Genomic DNA, 24,682 nt, shown 5'->3' with positions numbered 1-24,682 from the left:
GTATAAGATGTGAGAAAACCAAAAAAGGTAGGAGGGGGCAGCTAGGTTATGAAGGACTTTGAATGCTAAGCAGAACTTTCATGGCTAATAATAGCAGGCTACAACTTCACTGCAGAAAAATTTGAAATTCAAGGAGAAGGCAAATCAAAGGTAAAGAAAGCATGAGACATTTAAAGAAACACTCGATAACTGTCTGCCCTGGAACTCCCCATGCTCCAAGATGCTTCTTGGCAAAAGTAATGGCAGATTCCATTCTTCAGTGCTCTTCCTACCCATGGCTAGCAAAGCTGTGGTTTGGCTCAAGTGTGTAACTTTAGAAAAATTACAGTGTGGCTCTTTTAATTATAAGACTATGCAATTATCAGCAGGGTGCCTGGGAAATTTAGTATTTAATTGAAAAGTACAGAATTACAGTGTAATTTTATCAACAGTCTTGCTGGATCAGAAGTCAGTTAAAACAACTGGGTTGTTTTAAGCAACTTTCATGTTTTCATGGAGAAAAGTATTCTCCTGAGAACTAAAATATTGTATTTTAGACTGTGTTAATCTTTTCACTGAATAAGCATGAGCTCCCCTCTCATATAATGAATGTAACCCCTACTATTCAGTAGAGAGCTGAAGTGTTGAATCATACATAAGAAAGTGGCTAAGAGTATTTCATTACCCAACTAATTCTGTAATTTCCATAGACTTATGGAAAATGTTATTCACCTCTTGGGGAAAGCCTTTGGCAGTAAAACTACATTTTGCTTGGTGTTCCATTTGCATCAGCTTTGCCTCTGGTTAGGCTGTTCCTAATGTAAATAGTATACACACGATTTTCATGTAGTGGAAGAAAAAAAGAGCCCAACTATCTCTGAGTTTGACCTGTATTTATTTTTCTACTGGTATTTAAACTCAGTGCTGAGTTGAAGATTTAGTAGTCCTGACTGACTGTTTAAAATGTGGACAGGATGCAAAAATGACTGTTTTTAAAGAACCCTCTGGGAATCAGGAATTTTTATTTCTTAATGCCTTTGTAGGTTCTTTGTTTCACTGTTCCTTTGGTGTGAAATAAAGCAGCTAAAATAGGATTGGGCTTCTCATGGGCAGAGAGGCTTTTAGACTTCTTTTTGTCATCCAAGAGCATGACTTTAGATATCAAACACTCCAAAATATTTCCTTGTGCAAAAAAACAAACATTAGAATCAATGAAAGTCAGATGATAGGGGGAGAATAATTTTCACCACTAACATTTAGCATTGTGGAGGTAATGGAGAGAGGACCAGCCTTGAAATCAGAAATTAACCCATTAATCATTAATTAATAAGCATTTTAAGTGCTAACCATGTTCTGGGGATGGTGATAAAAAGAAAAAAAATATTAAAAGGATCCCTGCCCTGAAGGATTTTGCTTTTTGGAGGGGCCAATATGTTCAGATAAAATATATGAAGAAGTAAATAGGTTTTTTTTCTTTAAATTTTTTGAAGGAAAGTGCTAGCCAGAGACTATTCCCAGTCCTCCTTCCTTCCCTCTAAGGCTACCTATAGGTCGTTAGGGAGGATTAGTACTGCCAGGGTAAAGGCTTGTTAAGCTCTTCTCAGGGTTGATCATCCACCTTTGGTGTCTACCTGCCACTCGACTCTCACGTGAAGCTCCAAGAAACTTGGACATGTGTAGCAGCCCCATCCTACTAAACTAACTCAGCATGGGCTAAACCAGGTTAAGGGTACCTGATGTCCCACAGACTGTAACCCACTAAGTTAGGGGGTGTCCACCCAAGCATGCTGAGATTTCTCCTGGTGGAATGGGCGAGCACAATTTGTTCCAATGGCTGTGAAGAGGGCTGAAACAGGAGCTGTGAAGTGTTTGGAATTCGGTCAGTCTTTGATGTCTAACCAAGGTCACCTGCTGCATCCCAGTCCCAACTTTTAGCTTGCCTCTGAGAGAGAGATTGAAGCTGATAACTGCAACTCTGCCTCCCTTAAATCCAATTGATGTGTAAATCATCACTCCATGACATCATTGGATCTATTTGAAAACAAAGAACAACCCAATCCATTATACATACATATATATGTATAAATTATTTATCCATAAACACATGTGAAATTTGTACATTATTTTAAAAAAATGTGGCATACTTTATCAGACTGTGAACTCCTTGAAAACAAGGACATTTTTTGTTTACTTTGTAGTCCCAGCACTTAGCATGATCTAGCGTGCAGTAGGCACTTAAATAAATACTAATTGATTCACTGCAGTCATCTTTAACAAGGCATGTCATGTGGCATTTAATTAATTTTAATCTTTTGTTTGATGATGACAAGTGTTAAAAATTTGATTCTCTGTGACATATTATTGCAGATGGAACTAAAACTTCCACAGGTCACTTCATAAGGTGAATATAATCTTCTCTTAAGGAACACCAGAATTCTCCAAGACTTTTTGAGTATTGAAATCCAATTGTACTGTTTCTCTCCCTGAAATCAATGCATTTGTCTTTGGCTAAGTCAACAGCTTTGATACAGATTTTATCAGAAAAAAGGATTATGGTTAATATCATTACACTAGAAATAAAAGTTTGAAAGAGTTCTGGAGTATTTCCAGGTGTTGTTAGATTTCTCCTTTCAGAGAAATTGAGTAAGAATTTTATATCTTTACTTCATCTTGGTAAGTAATTCCTCCAGCATTTGAAAAGTTTTTAAGCATGTCAGTTTTCTTCCAAGTTGGCAGCTTTACCAAAAATATATTTGATTTTAAAATAGAATCAATAACGAAAAAATTTTTTGCTTTTTAGTATTTGAATTTTAAATAGAAATCATGCTAATAATTTTAATAATCTTTAATGTAAACATAGATATGTATATTCTCTCTGTCTCTGTCTGTCTGCTGTCTGTTTCTCTCTCTCAAAGTATCTGTCAGACAAGCTAACCACCATATGAATACTTTCCTTTGAAATGATTCAAGAGATCTTTCTTTCATTCTTTCTTTCCTCCCTTCTTCCTTCCCTCCCTTTTTCTTTCCCTCCTTTCCTTCTTCCTCCCTCCCTCCCTCCTTTCCTTCTTCCCCCTTCTTTCCTCCCTTCCTTCTTCTCTCCCTCCCTCTTCTCCCTCCCTTCCTTTTTCTCTCCTTTCCTCTTCTCCCTCCCTTCCTTTTCTCTCCCTCCCTCTTCTCCCTCCCTTCCTTCTTTTCTCCCTCCCTCCCCCTTCTCTCCCTCCCTCTTTCCCTCCCTTCCTTTCTCCCTCCCTTTTCTCTCCCGCCCTCTTTTCTTCTCTCTCCCTTCCCCCTTGTCCTCCCACCTTTCCATTCTTTCTTCCTTCCCTCCTCCCTCCCTCCTTATCTTCCTTCCTTCCTTCCTTCCTTCCTTCCTTCCTTCCTTCCTTCCTTCCTTCCTTCCTTCCTTCCTTCCTTTCTTCCTTCTTTTTTCTTCTTTCATCTTTAGTTTGAACAAAGCTAGTAACTATTCCTTCCTTCTTTTCTTTCTCTCTTCCTTTATCTTTCTTCTTTCTTTCTTCAGAAAAAGTGAAACTTTTTTCTTTAGTTTGTACAAAGCTGGAATATATAAATTATCAATCTAACTTTTTAAAATTAGTTACGTAAGGGAAGAATAATTTCTTAAAGAGCTGGAGGCAGTATTTTGTACTTGTTTTTTTGCCAAGTAACAGAAATGAATGGATGAAGTATTTGTTGGTCTTCCTCCTAAGAGAAAATTACCTTTTTACAAGTTCACTAAGTGAACTTCTTTGTGGTAGAGAGTACTTCCATGTTTTGCTCAAATTGATTTCTTGTCAAAATCTTTTAAAAATGCAATGATTTTGAGCCTTGCTTCTGGTAAAGTTGATTACTTTTATAGCTGTTGACAAAACTTTCTGAGTTGTTGGAAGTCTTTATTGCCAGAGCAGCACGTCTGTGTAAAAAGCAATGAAAGACAATGATGTGAGAAGCTTCCTTTTTCATGAAGGTAGCAAAATCAGATGTATTACCAAGCATTACATGAGCTCCATCTGTGCAGAGTGTGAAGCTTTTCTTTCTAGTCAAAATTTTGTTTGGCAAAACAGAGCAAAATAAAAATCCAACAGTAAAAGTTGTGCCCCCCCCCACCTTTTTTTTTTCTTTAAACATTTCTAAAATATCAATGGGCTTTGTAGTTTTCAGCAGAGACTTATAAAACAACAGGTTCTCATTGATGATACTATAGTTCATACAGTAAATAAAACCGAAGAGCTGGCTATAGTTATGACCTAGTAGTGGGTAAAATTAGAGTAATTCTGAAATAATGATGAACATAAGTGGCATTTTGCTATATTTGCAATAATTATAATGTGATGATGACAAAATCTGTGATTTTATTGGTGACAAAGTCAGAGATATTACTGATAACATGTGTGTTGTTGTCTATATTCACAGTTGAAAGAAAGGCTAAATTTCAGTGAGCAGTTTGTGAAAATAGAGATGTATTTTTTTTTTCTATCCACTTTATTATAGCCTCTGCAATGTATCCATGGAACACTGGGGGCATGTTGGTATTCTTCTTTGATACAGAAGCCTGGGCTGAGTTTTGAAGGAAACAAGGTTATTCTAAGAAGTGGACATGAGCTACGAGTATTTTCTAAGAAAGGAGTAGGAAGATGAGAGATGGAGGGGGTCATACAGGAAAAGAAAAGAGCCGAACTTTGATATGAACCCTACCTTTGACACATCCTAATTGGATGAGCTTGGGCAAATCATTTAACTACTTGTTGCCTCAGGCACCTTTGTCAGACTGTAAGATATATATTTGGATTGGAAGACCTGCGTACCAAGGATATCACAGTTCTGTAAGAAAAAAGAAAATCCTAGAAACACTAAGGCAAGTTTTCCTGAAGTAACTATGCCAAATGAATCATATCATAAATACTTATCACTCAAAGTTTGAAATAGTGGAAACATTGGTGCATATTCTGAAATTATCTTTTGCTTTTCTTAATTGATAAAAATTTCATGGTGTCAAAAATAATCATTGCCCTTTTTCATTGAAGTCACCAATATCATATTTAACAGTAGAATAAGAAACATGTTCTTTATATATATTGCTTTATGCTAATATTGATGCAATACATTTAAAAGGCTTGGGACTTTTAAAATTTGGTCGACTGATTTACTAAGCTTAATTAAATTGCTAGACCTCATTCGTAGCAGATTTATAAATCTAAAGAGGAGGTTCTGTCTATTAAATTAATGCTGCATGAAAAAAAGTATATACATTTTGTAATTTTGTCATATGTAGAATTCTGGACTGCAAGGTTAGCTTGGGTGGTTATTAGATATTGCTAATGAGGCTGTGACATATTGCTGTCATTTTCAATGTTTGGCTTTCAACCCCTGTTCTTGCATACCTAAGACTTTTGCTTAAAAATTTTCATCTAACTTGTCTTTAATTAGTAGGGCTCATCCTTATAGCCTTTACCTTATTATTGGGTAGGCTTAATAACGCCATCATTTTAGAGTTACTTTTAAAATCTGGATTTCTTGTTGAAATTATGAAAACTAGCACATGAATTTCTTTTCATTTGAAAATTAAACTTATCTCCCCAAGATTCCTTAAGTTGGATATCCGTCTTCTTAAGTGTGGATAGTAAAACAATACTGGATTCCTGTGGAAACTTTGTGTAAGAAAAAAAAAAGATAATTGATTATCCCAATCAGTGAAATTGTTGTGGAGGCTTGTTCAAGCAATGACTGGGTAGCAGAGTTGAGAGATGTCCTTCCTTAGAGTAAGGAGGATCTGGGTTCAAATCTGACCTCGGATACTTACCAATTGTATGGCCCTGGGTTTTGCCTCAGTTTCCTCATCTGTCAAATGAACTGGAGAAAGAAATGGCAAACTACTCCAGTATCTTTGCCAAGAAAACACCGAATGAGATCATGGAGAACCTAACATGATACAACAACAAACCTGGAAAAGTTCTGCTGTCCTATTTTTTTTTCAGTTCTTCTAGGTTCGTGATCAGTAGCTTTCTTTCGGGTTGTGATAGATTCGGAGGGCTAGAAACAGTGAATTTTTATGAGTCAACATATAGTGCTACTTAAAAAACTAATACATGCACACTGGCAGACTATTGACATTTACTGGCAACCTTATCAAAAATCATATATCTGCCAGTGCATTCTGTGTTTGGCCTTGAGGCTAAAACTGAAAATGAAATGGGGAAGAACTAGTTCATAAGCACAGTGTCCTTCCCAAATCATTGTTATTGAAGAAAAAAATGTATGTGTATGTGTGTGTGTATATACATTCTAGGCACTTTTAATGAATAACCACAAATTAGTTAATTTGGGTCCAGATATAATAATACATTGTTCATGGGATGTTAATGGTTTAATTTGGGTTCAGTCTTCACTGCATTTTGTGTATTCCACCATTACAAATACAAAAATCACACATCTGAGTCTGTATACAATTTATTGACCCAGATGACCAAAAATCTGCTTCCACCAGCTTCACCAGTGGTTGACTTGTTCTCTCTTATCATGGAGGTTAATTTTATCAATCACTGCTCAAAGTAACTGTCAAAAAGAAAAAAAAACACTTTAGCACAGACTTTTCTACTTGAATTTCAACATAGCAGTCCCTAAAAATCTATTTTTTTTTAGCAGTTGAATAAAAGAAGAATTTCCCAATGAACTAAAAACAGAATTTTGTATTTGTGTTTCTGGCAGTGCTAAATAACAGCTATAGCTAGGTGAAGCATTGGGTAGTTTTCCTCCTATGGGAGATGATAAAAAATCTAGAGGAATGCTTTTGTAACTCTTCAGGTTCTCAGGCAGTGTGAATTATTCCTTAAAAGAGTGTACTTCAAAGGGAAAAAAAATAACAAAATGAGTCTGAAGAGATAGAGTGGAACTTGAATGTATTTCAGGAAGTTGGAGGGTGAATGAACGTTCCACAGAAAAGGAGTAAGATCCATGGAACCCAAAGTTGGCATGAAATTTTTCCTATAGAGAGGAAGGGCTAGACCCGGTTGGGGGGGAAATAGCTTCTTGTAACTTATAGGAAGAAGATGTGGAATTAGAGATATGGCCAGGAGAGTGATCATTCACTAGGGACCAGAAGAGATGGCTACAGTGATGATTGAAGATTCATACAAGGGGGTTCTAAAGGAACCAGTTGTTGACCTGATAAAAACGATCAAGAAGTCTGCTATTTTCAGAAAGAAAAATTTGGAGTATGATGAACTTTCTGAGTTTTTTTCCCCCAAACTCAAAGATTCCTGTTTATTTATTGTTATTTAGTCATTTCAGTAGTGACCAACTCTTCAAGACTTCTTTTGGGGTTTTCTTAGTAAAGTGTGGTTTGCCCTTTGGAGTGGTTTGCCATTTCTTTCTTCAATTCATTACAAAGATGAGGAGAATGGGGTTATTTGTCCAGGGTCACAAAACGAGAAAGTGTTTGAGGCAGAATTTGGACTCCGGAAGATGAGTTTTTCTGATTCCAGGCCCAGTACTCCAGTTACCGTGCCACTTATCTCTCCTATTTATTCATATACAAACAAATTACATTGCTAGAAAGAACAGAGAATGAAGCACAAGGGCACAGAGATGGAATGAATGTTAAATTCAGGGAAAAGAAATAGATCATCATTGGAATATAGAATGAATAGAATAATCTGAAGTGATGCTGAAAGCATGTGCTGGTTCCATATTGGAAAGGGTTTAAAACACCAACCTGAAGATTTTGTATTTTTTTCCCAGAGGCAACAAAGAGCCAGTAAAAATTCTGGAGTAGATGGTCAGACATCTGCTTTAGAAAGTACTTTTTCTAAGTTTGGTCTTCACTGTATTTTGTGTAGAAGACAAATTAAAAGAGGTGAAATCCTAGAGATAGGGAAATCTATTAGAAGGCAGTTTCATGTAAGTCTTTATAACTTATCTATTATAGCATTATCTTATGGTAGATGTTTTACTCTTATAGAATGTATCAGTTCTTTATAGATTTTGCACATCAAATATTTGGTGTATTTACCAGATATTTTCTTTCAATCTGTTTTTTTTTTAATTTTAAAAAATATTGGGTTTTGTTACATAGAATTCTTTTTCTTCATATAACTTAACTTGCTGATTTTTGTCTCCAAGAATCACTTTCATTTGATAAAATATGCATCATCTTTATAGGTGAGACAGCATGCTATTTTGATTTATCCATTTTTTTCATGATTTAAAATATTTGTCACTAATCCAGTTAGGGTAGTGTATGGAGGTATGAATCTAAATACCTTTTAGCCATTTCACATTTTCTTAACAATTTATATAGAATTTTATTTTACTCTAAAGTGTTTGACATGTTTATTATGCACTTTGGAATCTATTTTAGGGTTCCCTAGTCTGTCCTTGTGATCTGTTTCTATTTTTCCTACCTCAGTACTGGACTCTTTTAATAATGATTTTTTTAATAGCAACCAAGGTATATTGCAAACTAGTTTTTGAAAATTTAATTCATATAGAAAATGCCAGATATTACGATTTCAACTTAGAGAAAACAAGTATTTCTTTCTTCTTAAGAATTGGGAACATGTCTATATATTTGCATGTACTTTCCTTTGTTTTGGAAGGCCCAATTTGGTCTCCCACTCAATCTTTTAAACTCTCTTACCTTTATTGTATTAAAAAAAAACCAAACTATTTTAGTTTATATAAGTTATTTTAAGGTTTCTTCTCTCCCATTTTGAAATATACAAAGACAAGTTCTTTTCTTCCCTGCCCATCTACTGTCCAATATAAATTGTATTATGATGTTGTTTATAAGAAATAGCCTTTGGCATGTTAATTGATAATTAGTTTGTGAAATATTGCATTTTTATTATGTTTTCTCCATCTTTTCATGAGCATAGGGTTATCCTTCCATGTGTTTGGGACTTTTTATATTTCTTCCTTTTTTAAAATTTAAAAATGTCAAAATTAATTTTTATAAATTTAAATTTTTTAAATTTTAAAATAAATAAAATTAATTTATGGAACAAAACAAGCATTTCCATAACATAAAATACAAAAAAGATGAGTGCACATGTAACTGAAAATCTATTATATACAACTTGCTATTTCTTTTACATATATAATAAAGTTATCTTGTAAATTTTTTTCTTTTGCTCCCAATGGCTGTATAAAGATAAAATTTTTCTCTACATATTTCTATATTTCAGTTCTTTTTCTGAATACAGATAAAATCTTCATAGATTTTTTTATACTTAATTTGAGTATATAAACAAATTAAAATGATTTATTGTCACTCAAAGTTGTGCTTAGACCAGTATTGCTATTACTGTTACTTTTGGTTCTGCTCATTTTGCTTATTATTTAATGCAAGTCTATTCATGTTTTCCTAAGATTATTGAAATCATCATTTTTTATAGTACAGTAGCATTACATCACAATTATATACTATAACTTTTTCAAGCCATTCCATAATTGATCGACATCCTCACAATTTTCAGTTCTTTGCCACCACAAAGAGAGGTGCTATAAATATTTTATAATATACAAGTCATTTTCTTTTTCCGTAATCATCTTTGAAAACAGGTCTAGTATAGTGGTATTGCTGGATACAGCCAGTCTAATAACTTACTTTCTTTTTTAAAATAATAGCTTTTTATTTTTACAATACACACAAGGGTAGTTTTCAACATTCACTCTTGCAAAACCTTATGTTCCAAGTTTTTCTCCCTCCCTTCCCTAGACAGCAATTAATCCTATATATGTTAAATGTGTGCAATTTTTCTGAACATATTTCTGCATTTATCATGTTGCACAAGACAAATCAGATCAAAAAGGAAAAAAAATGAAAAAGAAAAAAAAGTAAGTAACAAAAATGTGAAAATGCTATATTGTAATTCACCCTCAGTCTTCACAGTCCTCTCTAAGTGTAGGTGGCTCTCTTCATCACAAGTCTATGGGAATTAACCTTGAGATGATTAAGACCAATTAATCTTTTTTTTGGAAAAGAGCCAAGTCCCATCAGAATTTATCATCATATAATCTCGTTGCTGTGCACCATGATCTCCTGGTTCTGCTCATTTCACTCAGCATCAGTTCATGTAAGTCTCTCCCAGTCTCTCTGAAATCATTCTACTGAACTATATTTCATAATATTCATATACCATAATTTATTCAGTCATTCTCCAATTGATGGGCATCCAGTTTTCAGTTTTTTGCTAGTACACAAAGGGCTGCCACAAACATTTTTGCCCATGTGGGTCCTTTTTCCTTCTTTAAGATCTCTTTGGGATACAGACTCAGTAGAAACACTGCTGGGTCAAAGGGTATACACAGTTTGATAACTTTTTGAGCATAGTTCCAAATTGCTCTCCAGAATGGTTGGATTCATTTGCAGCTCCAGCAACAATGTAATAACTCTTTCTTAGTCTTTTTATATTTCTGTTAAAATCATTTTGAAGTTATTTTTATATAGATCTTTTCTGTATTTTGATAATTCACAGGTAGGTAATTTGTTCTTTCTAATATTTTCCATTGATTCTTACAGGTGGGATCTAAAAATAGATATCCATCTAACCATAAAAACTTTTATTTGATCCTATGAAATTTAAGCTACCTTCTCAGAGTTTTATTTCTTTTAAATATGTGTTCTCATGTTGGATTTCTTCCTACATATTTGACTGCTTATTTTTGACATTATCTCTCTCTCTCTCTCTCTCCCTCTCCCTTTCCATCTCCCTGTTATTCTCTCCACGAGAAAATATGATTAAGCTTTTGGTTTTGGCTCTTGTCTATGGTCTTCCCAAATGGGAAATAGGAAATATGAATCAGTATGTGATATATTTTTATTTGCTATTCACAAAAGAAATGCTAATCACAAAACACTCTTAAGTGCATAGTGGCAGATGTATATATGTTCATTTTCCTACGAGGTTAAGACTTCATCTGAGCATAAAGTTTTTGGCTGGAATTCTTGAGTAGGCATTTCCTATTTCAGTTCAGTTTTAAATGATTCCTTTCATGATTTTATGTGTATGTGTTGTATATATATTAGTGAAAGTGAATGAGAGTGAGAGAATGAGGGAAAGAGGAAAAGACTGAAAGAGAAACTTGAGGAGAGAGAATGGGATCAAAAGCAAAAGTGGATGAGTAGTTTTGACATAAGAAAGATTACCCCTTTCTTAATGACTGGAATGTTGAAAAGAGATAAAAAGGATAATGCAGAAAACTTTTGATATTTGGAGTAGAGGCAAAGTGCGAGCTTCCCATAGATGACCTCAAATTTTATTTATTTATTTTAATAATATTTTATTTTTTCAAACACACAAAGATAGTTTTCATTGTTCACCTTTGCAAAACCTTGTGCTCCAAATTTTTCTTCTTCTCCTTCCTCCTTCCCCTTCCCCAATACTGTATACATTAAACATGACAATTCTTCTAAATATATTTCCATATTCATCATGCTGTACAAAAAAAATCACATCAAAAGGACACAAGCAAACAAATAACAAAAGATGAAATTCCTGTGCTTTGATCCACATTCAGTTTCCATAGTTCTCTCTCTGGATGTGGATGACATTTTCCATCCCAAGTCTATTGGAATTGCCTTTAATCATCTCATTGCTGAAAAGAGCTAAGTCCATCACATACAATAATCTTGTTATCATATGCCATATTCTCTTGGTTCTTTTCACTTCACTTAGTATCAGTTCATGTAAGTCTTTCTAGGCTTTTCTGAATTCAGTCTGCTGATTGTTTCTTACAGAACAATAATATTTTATTATCATATACCATAACTTATTCAGCCATTCCCCAACTGATGGGACACATATTCATTTTGCCATTACAAAAGGGCTACTACAAACATTTTTTGCTCATGTGGGGTCCTTTCCCCTCTTTGATGATCTTTTGGGATATAGACCCAGTAGAGATACTTTGGATAGTATGTACATTTTTATAGCCCTTTGGATGGCTTCAATTTTCTAAGTAAAATACTCATTGTAGTGTGGAGATTTATATTGTCATTCAAAATTTAATCTTAAAACTGAGTTGGAAGTGGTAATAATCCCAGATAATAGAGGTTGAAGATCTTAATAGGTATGTGATCTATGTGTCAGGGAAGCTTTAAAATAGAGGGGAGAGAGAGAAAAGAACGAATATTTATTAAGCACTGACTATGTGGCAGCTGGTGTGCTAAGTGCATTAAAAATATGTCTATTATATCAGCTTATTGTGTTTTCATGCTAAGTAGATAAACTATAGAGTTAACATGGAACTATTAGGTGCACCTACTTACAGAATCAATTTAAGTGTCTGCTCCTGATAAACAGAAGCATGTATAGAATAGTTTTACATATAGATACCTGTTTGTTTCTAATGGTAGTCATCTCTAGGGTAGGGGTGAGGAAGAAAGAAAAAAAGGAAAATAAAAGAAAAAAAGAAAATTACATCATAACTTCATTATATATTTAAGTGGAATAACAAGTTGTATATAATGGATTTGCAGTTTCATGTGCAGCCATCGTTTTATTATGCTAAGCAATGAAAATATTTGTTTTATCCTACAAATTAAAAATAACATTTAAAAAACAAAGAACAATTTCTTAAGGGGAAAATATATTTGACAGATTCTAGCGTATTCAAGTGCACTATTGATAACAAGTTTGTGAAGGTGATGAATGTAAACTCATTAATCATTTAGTCCTTTCTGTGCTGAAAATAAGGAACTTATTTATAACTTGTTTAAGAAGAAAAGAGTTAAAATAACTAACAAATAGAAGTATAAAATGAATTCTAGGCATTATGTGTACCAGAGAATTTATCACCACTTTTTGTTGTATGCTCATTTTCTTGTTAAGAATGAATATCCAGTAAGATGGTTATTACAGTATACAAATGTGATTTCCCTTACAACTTCTCTATCATATTTAAAAAAATAAGTTGATAATCTATAGATAGATTTTGAGATTCAATGGATGGAGTTGCTAAGCCTGAAATTAAGAAGGCTCATCATCATGAATTCAAATTTAGCCTCAGACTCTTACCAGTTGTGTGACTTTGGACAATGATTTAACCCTGTTTGCCTCAGTTTCCTCATCTGTAAAATGAGCTAGAGAAGGAAATAGCAAATTACTCCAGTATCTCTGCCAAGAAAATGCCAAATGGGATCACAAAAGGAGGTCATAGCTAGACAGATTTTGACAAGCAGAGCTAAGTTGTATGCAATAATGTATTCAAACACTCTTACAGAGAATGCACAGTCTTTATAATGCTATAAAGCAAATTTGGTCACATTGTTATCTGCATTTGATAAACTGATTTTTAAGCGCGCGCTCTCTCTCTCTCTGTCTCCCTCTGTCTGTCTTTGTCTCTCTTATTTAGTAATAACTAAGTAAAATATTTTTTTTCTGGGGAAAATAGTTCTTTTGCTATAATTTAGAATAATGGGGGTCCCTTTATCTTTTTATTGATGGAAAGACATTAGGATTAATGTCAGAAGACTTGGATTTCCATCCCTAATCTAATGCTTCTGTGACCTTGGACAAATTACTTCTACCTGGATATTTAATTTCTTAAAAAATAGAATAAAATTGTAAAGGCAGATAGTTTTAAAGACCTCTTCCAATTCTAAATTCTATGACTCTTTTGCATATAATACTATCTTTGATGCTAGATTTCTGGGAAGAAATTAGATTCTATGAATTGCCACTATTTTTCTTTCTTCTCTATGCTTGTATTTCCATTAACAATAATAGTTAATTAATTGGATTGCCATAGATGGACCTCAACCAAGATGTCAGGTTGGAACAAGATTCTGGATCATCTTGTGGAGACATTAAAGAAAGGTCACCACACTTCTCCTTTCAAATCCAAACTTTTCAAGTAAATTGGTTCACACACTTAAATTTTTTTCACCACCTAATTTCTCATTATCTCCCTGGAGTATGGGTTTCCCACCATTAGTCTTACTAAAATCTTTAACATGAAAGTCATCAGTGACCTTTTCTTAGTTTCGTTTGTCTTAACTTTGAGAATCAGATTTTTGTTGTTTAGTCATGTCTGACTCTTTGTGACCCCATTTTGAAGTTTTCTTGGTAAAGATACTGGAGTGGTTTGACATTGTCCTTCTCCAGCTCATTTTAGAGATGAGAAAACTGAGGCAAACAGGTGTCTAATAACTTGCCCCAGAGTCACCAAGTTGGTTAAGTCTGAGGCTGGATTCAAATTCAGGAATTGGAGATTTTTTTTAAAAATCCCAAGCCCAGCTTGGTATCCACTGTAGTACCTCTCTGCTCTTAATTTCACTTCTTGTTTCTGCTATTTATACCTTCTGTGATGATGAGCAAGTCTTTATATCATCTGAAAAATAGAAAGTTTATCCTAGTTACCTCTGGGCTTCCTTCTATCTTCAAATAGATAATTTCATTGTAGTATTTATTGTATAGCTCTCCTTATGACTTAGAATTTTCTTCTCCCTTAGCTTAGAAATCTAGTTTTCTTATCTCCAATCCTTCTTTGCTTTAGTTTCTCTAACACTATTTTCTTTTACCTTTTGAATGTAGATGTCCTCAAAGTTCAGTCTCTTACTTTCCTGCTCTATATTTTCTTCCTTAGGAATCTTATCCACACTTATAGCTTGACCTGCCTTTTTTGTGGAGATGATTTCAGGCTCCCGATCTTTAATTTGACTCCTCTGCCTGTTGGACATATATATTTAATGGGTAGTACTATAAGCTAAAGTCCACCCTTTAAAGCCACATTCTTATCCTGCCTTCCACTCAAGTTTCTAACTTCTTGACTTTTTTGTTCTCTAAATTATACCACTGTGCTTTCAGTAACCCTGATTTATTTTCTTATTTGTCATCATTTCACTAATTTAATGAACCTTGTTGATTTTCTCTTTGTAATATTCTCATAAAGCTCTTCTTTTCCATTTCACCACCCTAGTTCATTCACATCTTTTTTTTTCCTCCCCAACATTTGTAAGGTATGATCTTTGGTCATTTATCCTTCTTTCTCACACCACCTTTTCAGGCATCAACATCTGTCTCATGTAAGTTGCTTTTAAAGATGATCTTTTTCTCTAAGCAGGAACTTTGGCTGAGGTGAAGGGTTAATGAAGGATTAATGTCAACATCTTGCTTGCCTTTGGTACCTTTAGATTGTGTCTATTACCAGAGTCCTTTTTGTTTTTAACATCCTTTTACACTATTAGCTTGCCTTTTTCCCCTAAATTCTGTTGTGTTTGTCCTTATATAAATCTGCTGACTTTAATCTTTAAATATCTAGGCTCATGATTAATGTTAAATTAATGAATGAATTGCCTACTTTGACCTTTAATTACTATGTGATTCTTGTTTTGCCTGAGTAATTAATTCACAAACATTGCCTAGATCTAAAGTTCAGTATATATATGTGATAAATTATATATAACCTACATCTCACATAGTTTTAGATAACTTATGTTTGGAGGCTGGATATTAGGTCATTTTTTTGCTCTTAAATTATCAGTATATCTTCATTTTCTCCAGGACAAAACCAATCCTTTTTGAATTTCTTCCCAAAATATGGAGATTATGGTTGTAGGGTGTTCATAAGGTTGTCAGCATTGGTCATCATACTGTTCTTTTCCCCCCTCTTTGTTCCACTATGGTATAGCATTAAGTGGACAAAAACTGAAGCTGCTGAGTTTGTCATTCAAAGTTCTGTACAATCATGCCTCACTTTATCCTTTCAGGATTATCTTATAATATTGTCTATCCAACATTGAACAGCAGAAAAGAGCACGGGGAAGGCTAGATTTCTTAAATACCATCTTTGTGATTATGAGCAGGTCACTGTTCTTTAGTTCTCAGTTTTTATTAGTTTATCTCCAAGGTTTTTTTTCTAGATCCAAATCCTATAATCTTAAAAATGAGAGTTGAACCTAGTGGAGAGGAACAAAGTGCAAAGACTTACATACTTTGCCAGCATGGTCTGATTATTGTCCTCAAATATTCTCCATATGATCCAATATTTTATACTTTGCTTAGTCAATTTTTCTCTGCCTAGAAAAGACCTCTTTTTTCTCTACCTATTTAAATCCAACACATTCTGAACTCAAGTCTGACCTTCTTTGTGTAAAGCCTTAAATTACTACATCCATGACCATAATATTATGAAGTTTTTATAGATGCTTATCATATTCTGCCTTGTTTGAGGTAACTTGGCCTGTGTTAATATTCCTAACTGATGTATATTTTAAAAAGTTATTTCTTTTAAATGGAAGAAAGGGCAAGTAATACAAAATCAATACTAAAATATGGTATGTTCTTGGAAGAATAGTGTCAGACATGAGAAAGCACAGAAGCTAACGAAAAAACAGAAGTGCAACAAAAAATTCTTTAAAAGTTATTTCATATCAGAGGAAGAATGGATAAAAGGGATTAGCACTATGATGCTCAAATGAAATAATGGATATAAAGTGCTTTGAAAATCTCAAAATGCTAAATAATGGCAGTTAATTAAAACCATAATTTAATCATAACATATTAATTTGTTATTGTTGTTGTTATTATTATAGATTCTCTGATGATCGCTTCATTCCCTGCACCTTTCCTAGCTCCAACCTACTGAGATCAAGAAATGTTTATAGAGCAAAACAAAAGCATACTGGTAAATGTTTTAATACCTGGGCTCTGGGGAGGAGGAAACATAGGCAAACACTTTTAAACTTAATCTGAACACTTTTAAACTTAATCTGCATTACTAATACTTTCTTAAATCTAGATAATGGACAGAACAACAAACTAAACACTGATCCGTGTAGCAATAGCTTACTTCTGCGATGTAAATGCTTACACTGAAAATTTTACAATCAGGTCACAGTAACCTTTTAGAGCTGGGTTTAGCACACTTCTGTATACTAACAGCAGAGCAGAGTAGATAGGGAGGTAATAACTAGTACCAGAACAAGGGGAACCCTAGTGTCACCATAGTGCTCAGAATGTTAAGTCTGGACTCAGAAAGACTCACCTTCAAATCAAATGCTTGCTAGTTGTATGACCCCCTGGTCAAGCCACTTAACAATTACTTGCCTCAGTTTCCTAATCTGTAAAATGAGTTGGATACGGAAATGGCAAGCTACTCCAATGTCTTTGCCAACAAAACCTCATAAGAAGTCACAAAGAATCAGACATAACTGAAAAAAATTAATAATAAAAATAATTATTAAAATTTTAAGCAAACAATAAAATAGACAATAATAAAGACATGACTGAAAAGACTAAACAATAATACTATAAGCCTTAATATTATTTTAGGCTGAATGAGATACCTAATTCTCTAGGAGGAGGAAGATGATAGATATAATCCCATTGTATATATCTTGTACTTGTCATACTACTTCAGAAATATGGCATTTAAGCTGTGGGACTTAAATTTTAAGAACAACCTTGTTAAAAAATAAAAAAAAGAACAACCTTGTTAAACTAGAGAGTGGTTTTTTAAATAGTATTTTATCTTTCTAAAAACGTTCACCCTTGCAAAACTTTGTGTTTCAAATATTCTCTCCCTCCCCCATCTCTAAGACAACAAGCCATTCAATACAGATTGAATATGTGCAATTCTTTTAGACATTTCCATATTCATCATACTGCACAAGAAAAATCAGATCAAAAGGGAAAAGCCATGAGAAAAGAAAAAAAACACACACACACAACGATAGCAACAAAAAGGTGAAAATACTGTGCTTTGATCCACATTCAGGCTCCATAGTTCTCTCTCAGTGCAAATTCTCTTTCCTTCACATGTCTATTGGAATTGCCTTGAATTACCTCATTGCTGAAAAGAACAAAGTCCATCACAGTTGATCATCACATAATCTTAATGTTACTCTGTGCACTACTGTATTCTGTTAGTTCTGCTTATTTTACTTGTATCAGTTCATGTAAGTTTTTCCAGGATGTTCTGAAATCAGCCTGTTCATCATTTCTTATAGAAAAATAATATTCCATTACATTCATATACCATAACTTATTCAGCCATTTCCCAGCTAAAGGTTATCCACTCAATTTCCAGTTCCTTGACACTACAATAAAGGCTGCTACAAATATTTGTGGGTCCTTTTCCTTCTTTTAAGATTTTGGAATAATAGACCCTTATAGAGATACTGCAGGATCAAAGGATATGATAGCTCTTTGGCTACAGTTCCATATTGCTCTCCAACCAAAATGGTTAGATCATTTCACAATTCCATCAACAATTCATTAGTTTCCCAGAAATTAGAGAGTGTTTAGTAAATAATGAAGGTCCTTGAGTTTATGTGATATGAGAATTGCTTCAAGAATTTGGGGATATTTAATTTAGAAAAAGAGAGAACTTAACTGTCTTTCAGTTATTTGAAGAAGTGCTTAAATATTGTGTACTTTGTCCAAATGGGCAGTTTTAGAAATGACAGAAAGAAACACTTAGAATTGATATCAGGAAAAATTTTAAGCAATCCCAAAGTAGGTTTGATTGCTTTGAGAGATCATGGATTTCCCCTCACTAGAGATTTTCAAGAAAAAACTAAATAACCACTAGCATAGTAGAATGGATTTTTTTAAATGAACTTTATAAATCTAACAAATATGAATATTGTGATAAAGAAAAAAGGAGAGTTTCATATGAAAATCATGGACTTCTGTTTTGTTAATGTCAGGGTAAAGTTTCTGGGAAGAAAGCAGAAAAGTTTGGAGAGTGAGAAGTAGCTGTGGGAGTAGAAGGATCTGTGGACACCTCATGAAATGGTGACCAAGTCCAGGAACACATCAAATAGAAGGGAGGGCCTTAAAACAAAGGCATCTCCAGAATGAGGAGAGGTAAAATAACCTAGAAAGTGAACAATGGAATTGGGTTGAGAGGATATAAGATGAGCATGGCCCAATTTATTATGATACGATGTGGGTTAAGTACTTATCAATCAGAGGAGGGCTATAGGATAGAGATATCTCCAGGGTTGAGAAGACTGCTTTTAAAATAGTGAAAATGCTTAAAGAGTGATGAGTGAAGATGGCCTAATATGGGAAGGCATACTTCATGAAATGCACACACACACAAACAAGGACCCACAAATATTTGTAGCAGCCCTTTTTGTAGTGGCAAGGAAGTGGAAATTGAAAGGATAACCCACTATTGGGAAATGGCTGAATAAATTATGGTATATGAAAGTAATGGAATATTATTGTCCTATAAGAAATGATAGTCAGGCAAATTTCAGAAACAGAAATAGGAGGCAGAACAATTAGGGAAGTAAACAATGTGGGAGTTAGGATAATTCTTTGAAGGTAAAAGCAATGTATTTATATTGTATTACTATGAAATGTATTTATAGGTGGGAGGGAAAAGAGAGGGGAAGGAAAGAAAGCAAGGGAGAGAGAAAAGAGGAAGAAGAAGAGACAAATATAGATACACAGATACAAAAAAAAACAAAAAAAACTATAGAGATGGATACAAAAAATTTGATTATGAAAATAGGATAGGTAAGAGGAATCAAAGATTTAATTATTGTTGATCTATAGAATGGTGGTTCAACTGATGGAATAAAGAAATCAGATGGAGAAAATAGTGAATTTGGTTTTTCTAGCCTTTTTTCTAGTGCTGCTTAAGTTATGAGAGAAGTATTTTTTATTATATTGATAACCAATTATTAAATTAAGATTAAGAGTTTTCCTTTAATTTCCTCATTTAGGAGCCAATCCCTGTTGGTCATTCAATTAGTTTCTGAAGGACAATGCTCATAGAAGAGATTGGTCAAATCATTTGTTACATACTCTGTGATCTTGGGTGGGACTTCACCCAACCAGAAGACCTTACTTTTGTTTAGAGTAATTTATAGCATTTAATTTAAATGCATTGCAATCTTAAAGCATTGAATCTATGCCTTTAGTCACCTCCATTCAGGTCTGGGGGAACTCAGCTAATGAAAGAGAGTCAACCAGACTGGTTTCCTTTGTCTAGATTGCTGGAAGTGACACTGTCTCATGACCAGTTGAGGTTCTTAACAGAAGGAGCTGAAGACTTTTAGCCTATCTCCTCATTAATATGTCTACTCTCTCATTAATTGTTCACTCATCAGTGTTTTACCTGTCAGGGACACCTATTTTTCCAAAGTATTCTAGGATCTTCTTAGTTTTGTCTTTGGTTATTAAAACCACTGATCATTAATTTATTATCAGCTATCTAAATAATAAATTATTAACTATCCCAAAGTTCTGTCTCTTAGGACTTTCCATTCATCTCAGTTATTAGAATAATGAATAATAATAATTTTTATATTTATTATTATATTATACATAAATATTATTATTTATATTTAATAATAATAAATATTATTAGAATAATTCATACAAAAGACATACCTATCTTATCTATCTATCTATCTGTGCTTACTATCTGCGAAATTCAGACACACTGACAGAATATCAATAGTCACTTAATCAACCATAAGACTAAGAGTCAGGGAATCTGGTGGGGCTTTCATTTCATTTTATTTTGACCAGAGACACCTCTGAAAATCCAAGATTTTTGACATGCAGAATTGAGATGATTCTTGTCCCTATTTTTCCCTATTATCATATTTGCTTCCATTGGAAAAAAATCAGAAAAGCTTTTCCTTGTTGGATATCCTTAATTTTCTTATCTGAATGTTGAGTAATGCTATTACTCTTGTCCCTTTCTCTATAATTTATTTTGAGTAACTGGGAGTTTTTCTGCCGAGCACTAGTTTGCACACTTCCTGATCTTACTTTCTTGATGTAATGGATAAGAGCATCTGAGGTTTAGAACTGGGAAAGACCTCAGAGGTCATTTAGGTCAACTTTCTCATTCTGTGGAAGAAGAAACTCAGACTTTCCCAGACATGTTACACAGGTAGTAAGGAGAAGAGCAAGAATTTGAATCCAAATCCAGAGTTCTTTCTATTTTCCCATGGTTATTTTTGTAGTTTAAAAAAAATCTTTACCCTTTTCTACAACTTTTTAATATATAATACTCTTTTACTAATTGTGTAGGGAAGCCAAAATACCATTTTTCTGAGATGGAATAAGAGAGGTGCTCTCACAGTTCCAAACCCAATGACCTTATTTATCTAATTGATGATCTTTTGTTTAATTCATCATAATAGTTATCAAAATCATTTTGTAGATAGATTTAATTAATTTTTACACATTCCTCAATGCTTTGCTCCTTTGTAAATATGTGAAATCAAAGAATATATCTTTGGTTAGAGAATGGAGAGAGATAAGGGGTGGATTTTATGTAGTCCATCCTCGCAGGGGTCCTCAAACTATGACCCGCCGGCCAGATGCAGCAGCTGAGGACAATTATGCTCCTCACCCAGGGCTATGAAGTTTGTTTATTTAAAGGCCCACAAAACAAAATTTTTGTTTTTACTATAGTCTGAGGGACAGTGAACTGGCTCCCTATTTTAAAAGTTTGAGGACCCCTGATTTATAAGGTCTTAAAATGCTTAGGTATAAGGAAAAAAAAAACAAATCCATCAGGCTAACTAGTATTTATTAAGCATTTACTCTGAAAAACTCTCTACATATAAGTTGTATATTGATTTGCTGCAAGTAATCTAGGAACAAGATGCTAATAATCTATTTTATTTATTTTTTTATTTTAGAGTTCAGATAAACCTTATCAAAATCCTTCTTTATATGATCATGTTCCCCAGTATGGACTCTTGGGATGGTGAAATTTTACAAGATGCCTCAAAGGTAAGATAAATCCATATGGACTCTTTACCCCATATTTAATATTGAATGTTTCTTGTTTGCAACCCCCTGACCCTAATTCCTAGTAAGAATACTTGAAAGAGATAACAATTTAAAAATGATATAAAAATAGAACTTCAAATAATTGTCAGTTTTATTCTAGTGTGAATGTTTGATTACCACATATGTAAAAAAAAGTAGAGATTCAATTTTATTCTGTCAAATTCTAAAAAAAAATGGCATTCCCCGCCTCTTTAGTCTGATGTTCCTCTTGGTATAGAAGCTGTACCAATAAAACTGCCCAATTATGGATACTCTTTGTTTAGACGGAGATATGCTTATTTGTGGTAAGACTTCCAGCATTTTCTGGTTGAAGAGGAATTTTAAGTTAGATCTTGATTTAAAAGAAAGCTTTCCCATTCCCTTCTTGAAAAAGAGGCAATATCAAAGGATTTAGGAATTATGAGTAAAGATGGAAGGAAGCCATTGAAATATCCATTACAGGAACATTGTAAAAGATCAGGGCAAGAGATGACTCCCCTGTTTTGGTCTTTGTCTCTCTGAAACTCAGCCCTAATACTTATTAATTGATTGATAAAGGCAGTAAGGTGTGGTGGACAGAATGCTAGGCTTGGGGGTCACAAAGATTTTGCCTCTGATGCTTACTAAATGTTTGGCTCCAACAAAATCGTTATTTCACTGGCTTTAATACAAAATTAAATCATGGTAACTAGAGATATACCGCATCATATTTCTTCCTGAAAAAAATGGTACAAGGGAGTGATGCTGAAAAACATCTTTTGGATGTTTTGGATTCTAAAAACATTTCTATTTTTTACATCATCAGCACTAATAGAAAATAGAACTTTATACCTCTCAGATGGGCTGATGGGAAAAGATAATGATAAATGTTGGAGGGCATGTGGGAAAACTGGGACACTAATACATTGTTGGTGGAATTGTGAACTGATTCAACCATTCTGGAGAGCAATTTGGAACTATGCCCAAAGGGCTATCAAATTGCATTCCCTTTGATTCAGCAGTGACTCTACTGGGTTATGTATCCCAAAGAGATCATAAAAAGGAGAAAGGACAAAAATGTTTATAGTAACCCTTTTTGTACTACAAAGGAACTGGAAATTGAGTTGGATGCCCATTAGCTGGGGAATGCCTGAATAAGTTATGATATATGAATGTAATGGAATATTATTGTTGTATGAGAAATGACAAGCAGTTTGATTTCATAAAAAGCATGGAAATACATGAACTGATGGCAAGTGAAGTAAGTGAACGAAGAGAACATAGTACAACAAGATTATGTGATGATCAACTGTGATAGACTTGTTTCTTTTCAACAATGAAGTGACTCAAGACAATTCCAATAGACTTGTAATAAAAAGAGACATTTGCATTCAGAGAGAAAACTATGGAGACTAAATGTGGATCAAAACATGGCATTTTTACCTTTTTTTGGTGGTGGTGTTGGTGTTTGCTTGTTTTTTTCTCATGTTTTTTCCCTTTTTGATTTGATTTTTCTTGTGCAGCATGATGAATAATGGAATATGTTTAGAAAAATTGCATATGTTTAACTATAGTGGATTTCTTGCTGTCTAGGGGAGGGAGGAGGAAAATAGGTAGGGAGAAAAATTTGAATTTGAAACATAAGATTTTGCAAAAGTAAATGTTTAGAACTATTTTTGCATGTATTTAGAAAAATAAAAAAACTATTATTTAAAAAAGAAAATAGGAGAAAAGAAATAAAATTAACCCCACAGTTGGTTGCTTTAATAAGTACTAATCTTATTTCTTTCTCTTTCTGTAAATAAATTGTTTAGAAGAATTTGTTCATATTGGTAGAATATGAAGATTGGAGTCCATTAGAATCACACAATGGGAGGGCTGGAAGTTATTTTAAAGGTCATTTGGTCCATCCCTATTATTTAATAGATTTAACCTGGGGCCACTGAGATTAAATGTGTTGTCCACCTCCAGCCAGAGTCTTAACTTATCTCTAAGATTGACATTTTATCTACTGTGCCATTTGGAAAAAGCTAAGGAGTTCGCCTACACAAGTACACAAGTAGAATGTAGACTTCTTGAGGGCAGATATTGGAGCAAGATTTTACAGTTGTGTATCCATTACCCAGTCAGAACCTTGTAACTAGTAGGTACTTAACCAAAGTCAATTAATGAGTGAAAGAAATTCCTATTTTAAAAGATAGTTAACTACTCAAAATTATTTATCATATTAAAATGGAAATGGGGAACAAGATTAATAGTAGCACATGAAAAATGGTTTTGCTCTCCCCTTCCCCTTCTTTGTTTCCCCATCACTTAGCAAGGCAATACAAAGTAAATGCTTCATAAATGCTTGTTGATTGATTCATATCAACCTCCCACTTTAGTGACAATAAAATTTGTATGAGAGAAAATTAATGTTATCAAGTGAGAAACCTCTTACATTTCATTAAAATTCTTGAAAATGGATACATGTGTGCTTCTCTCCTTGTCCCTGTTCATCATCTCATGGAGATAGGTGAGGATAAGCAGAAGAGTGGTTTGGATAATCCTGAACCAATTATCTAAGTGATCTTCCAGTGATTTCTAATTGGCTGTACTTTATGTTATAAAAGTAATCTTTCTAAGTTGGCCAAATGTAGGACATTTTTGGGGAAAAAAGATATCAGAAATGACCTCATCTTTTTTAAACCTCAAGTTTAATTTGCTTGAGATGAAGTATATATATGAACATGAATTGTTTTGTAGAGAACTGTAATTTCTCAAATTATATGGAGCATAGGATCTTTAGGGGTAAAGGTAAAGACTGTTGTGTTTTGTTTTATCTTTGATTCCTTAGCAATTAGCATGTTCCTTGTATATATTTTTTAAAACTCAGATCTGTGATTTCATGGTGTTAGGAACTTTTGGTGAGCAAACTCCTTCCCAGTGTTAAATCAACAACTACTTTTCAAGTTGTCAATTAACCAACAAGCATT

General features: G+C 33.7%; 1 protein-coding gene across 3 annotated transcripts in view; it reads left to right on the top strand.

Annotated features, from left to right (window-relative positions):
- IQCM (IQ motif containing M) overlaps positions 1–24,682 on the top strand; it is a 494,659-nt gene that overhangs the window by 11,949 nt on the left and 458,028 nt on the right. For all 3 annotated transcript variants that reach the window (XM_031941659.1, XM_031941660.1, XM_031941661.1), the window contains 2 exons: positions 16,511–16,602; positions 21,596–21,689. In XM_031941659.1, coding sequence (XP_031797519.1) covers positions 21,630–21,689 — 60 coding nt within the window. In that variant the 5' untranslated portion in view covers positions 16,511–16,602; positions 21,596–21,629. The remainder of the gene's footprint in view (positions 1–16,510; positions 16,603–21,595; positions 21,690–24,682) is intronic.

The sequence above is a fragment of the Sarcophilus harrisii genome, chromosome 6, assembly GCF_902635505.1.
Source record: "Sarcophilus harrisii chromosome 6, mSarHar1.11, whole genome shotgun sequence".
NCBI classification, from domain to species: Eukaryota; Metazoa; Chordata; class Mammalia; order Dasyuromorphia; family Dasyuridae; genus Sarcophilus; species Sarcophilus harrisii.
Note: the sequence above shows the minus strand (reverse complement) of the source record. Positions and strands in the feature narration are given on the sequence as shown.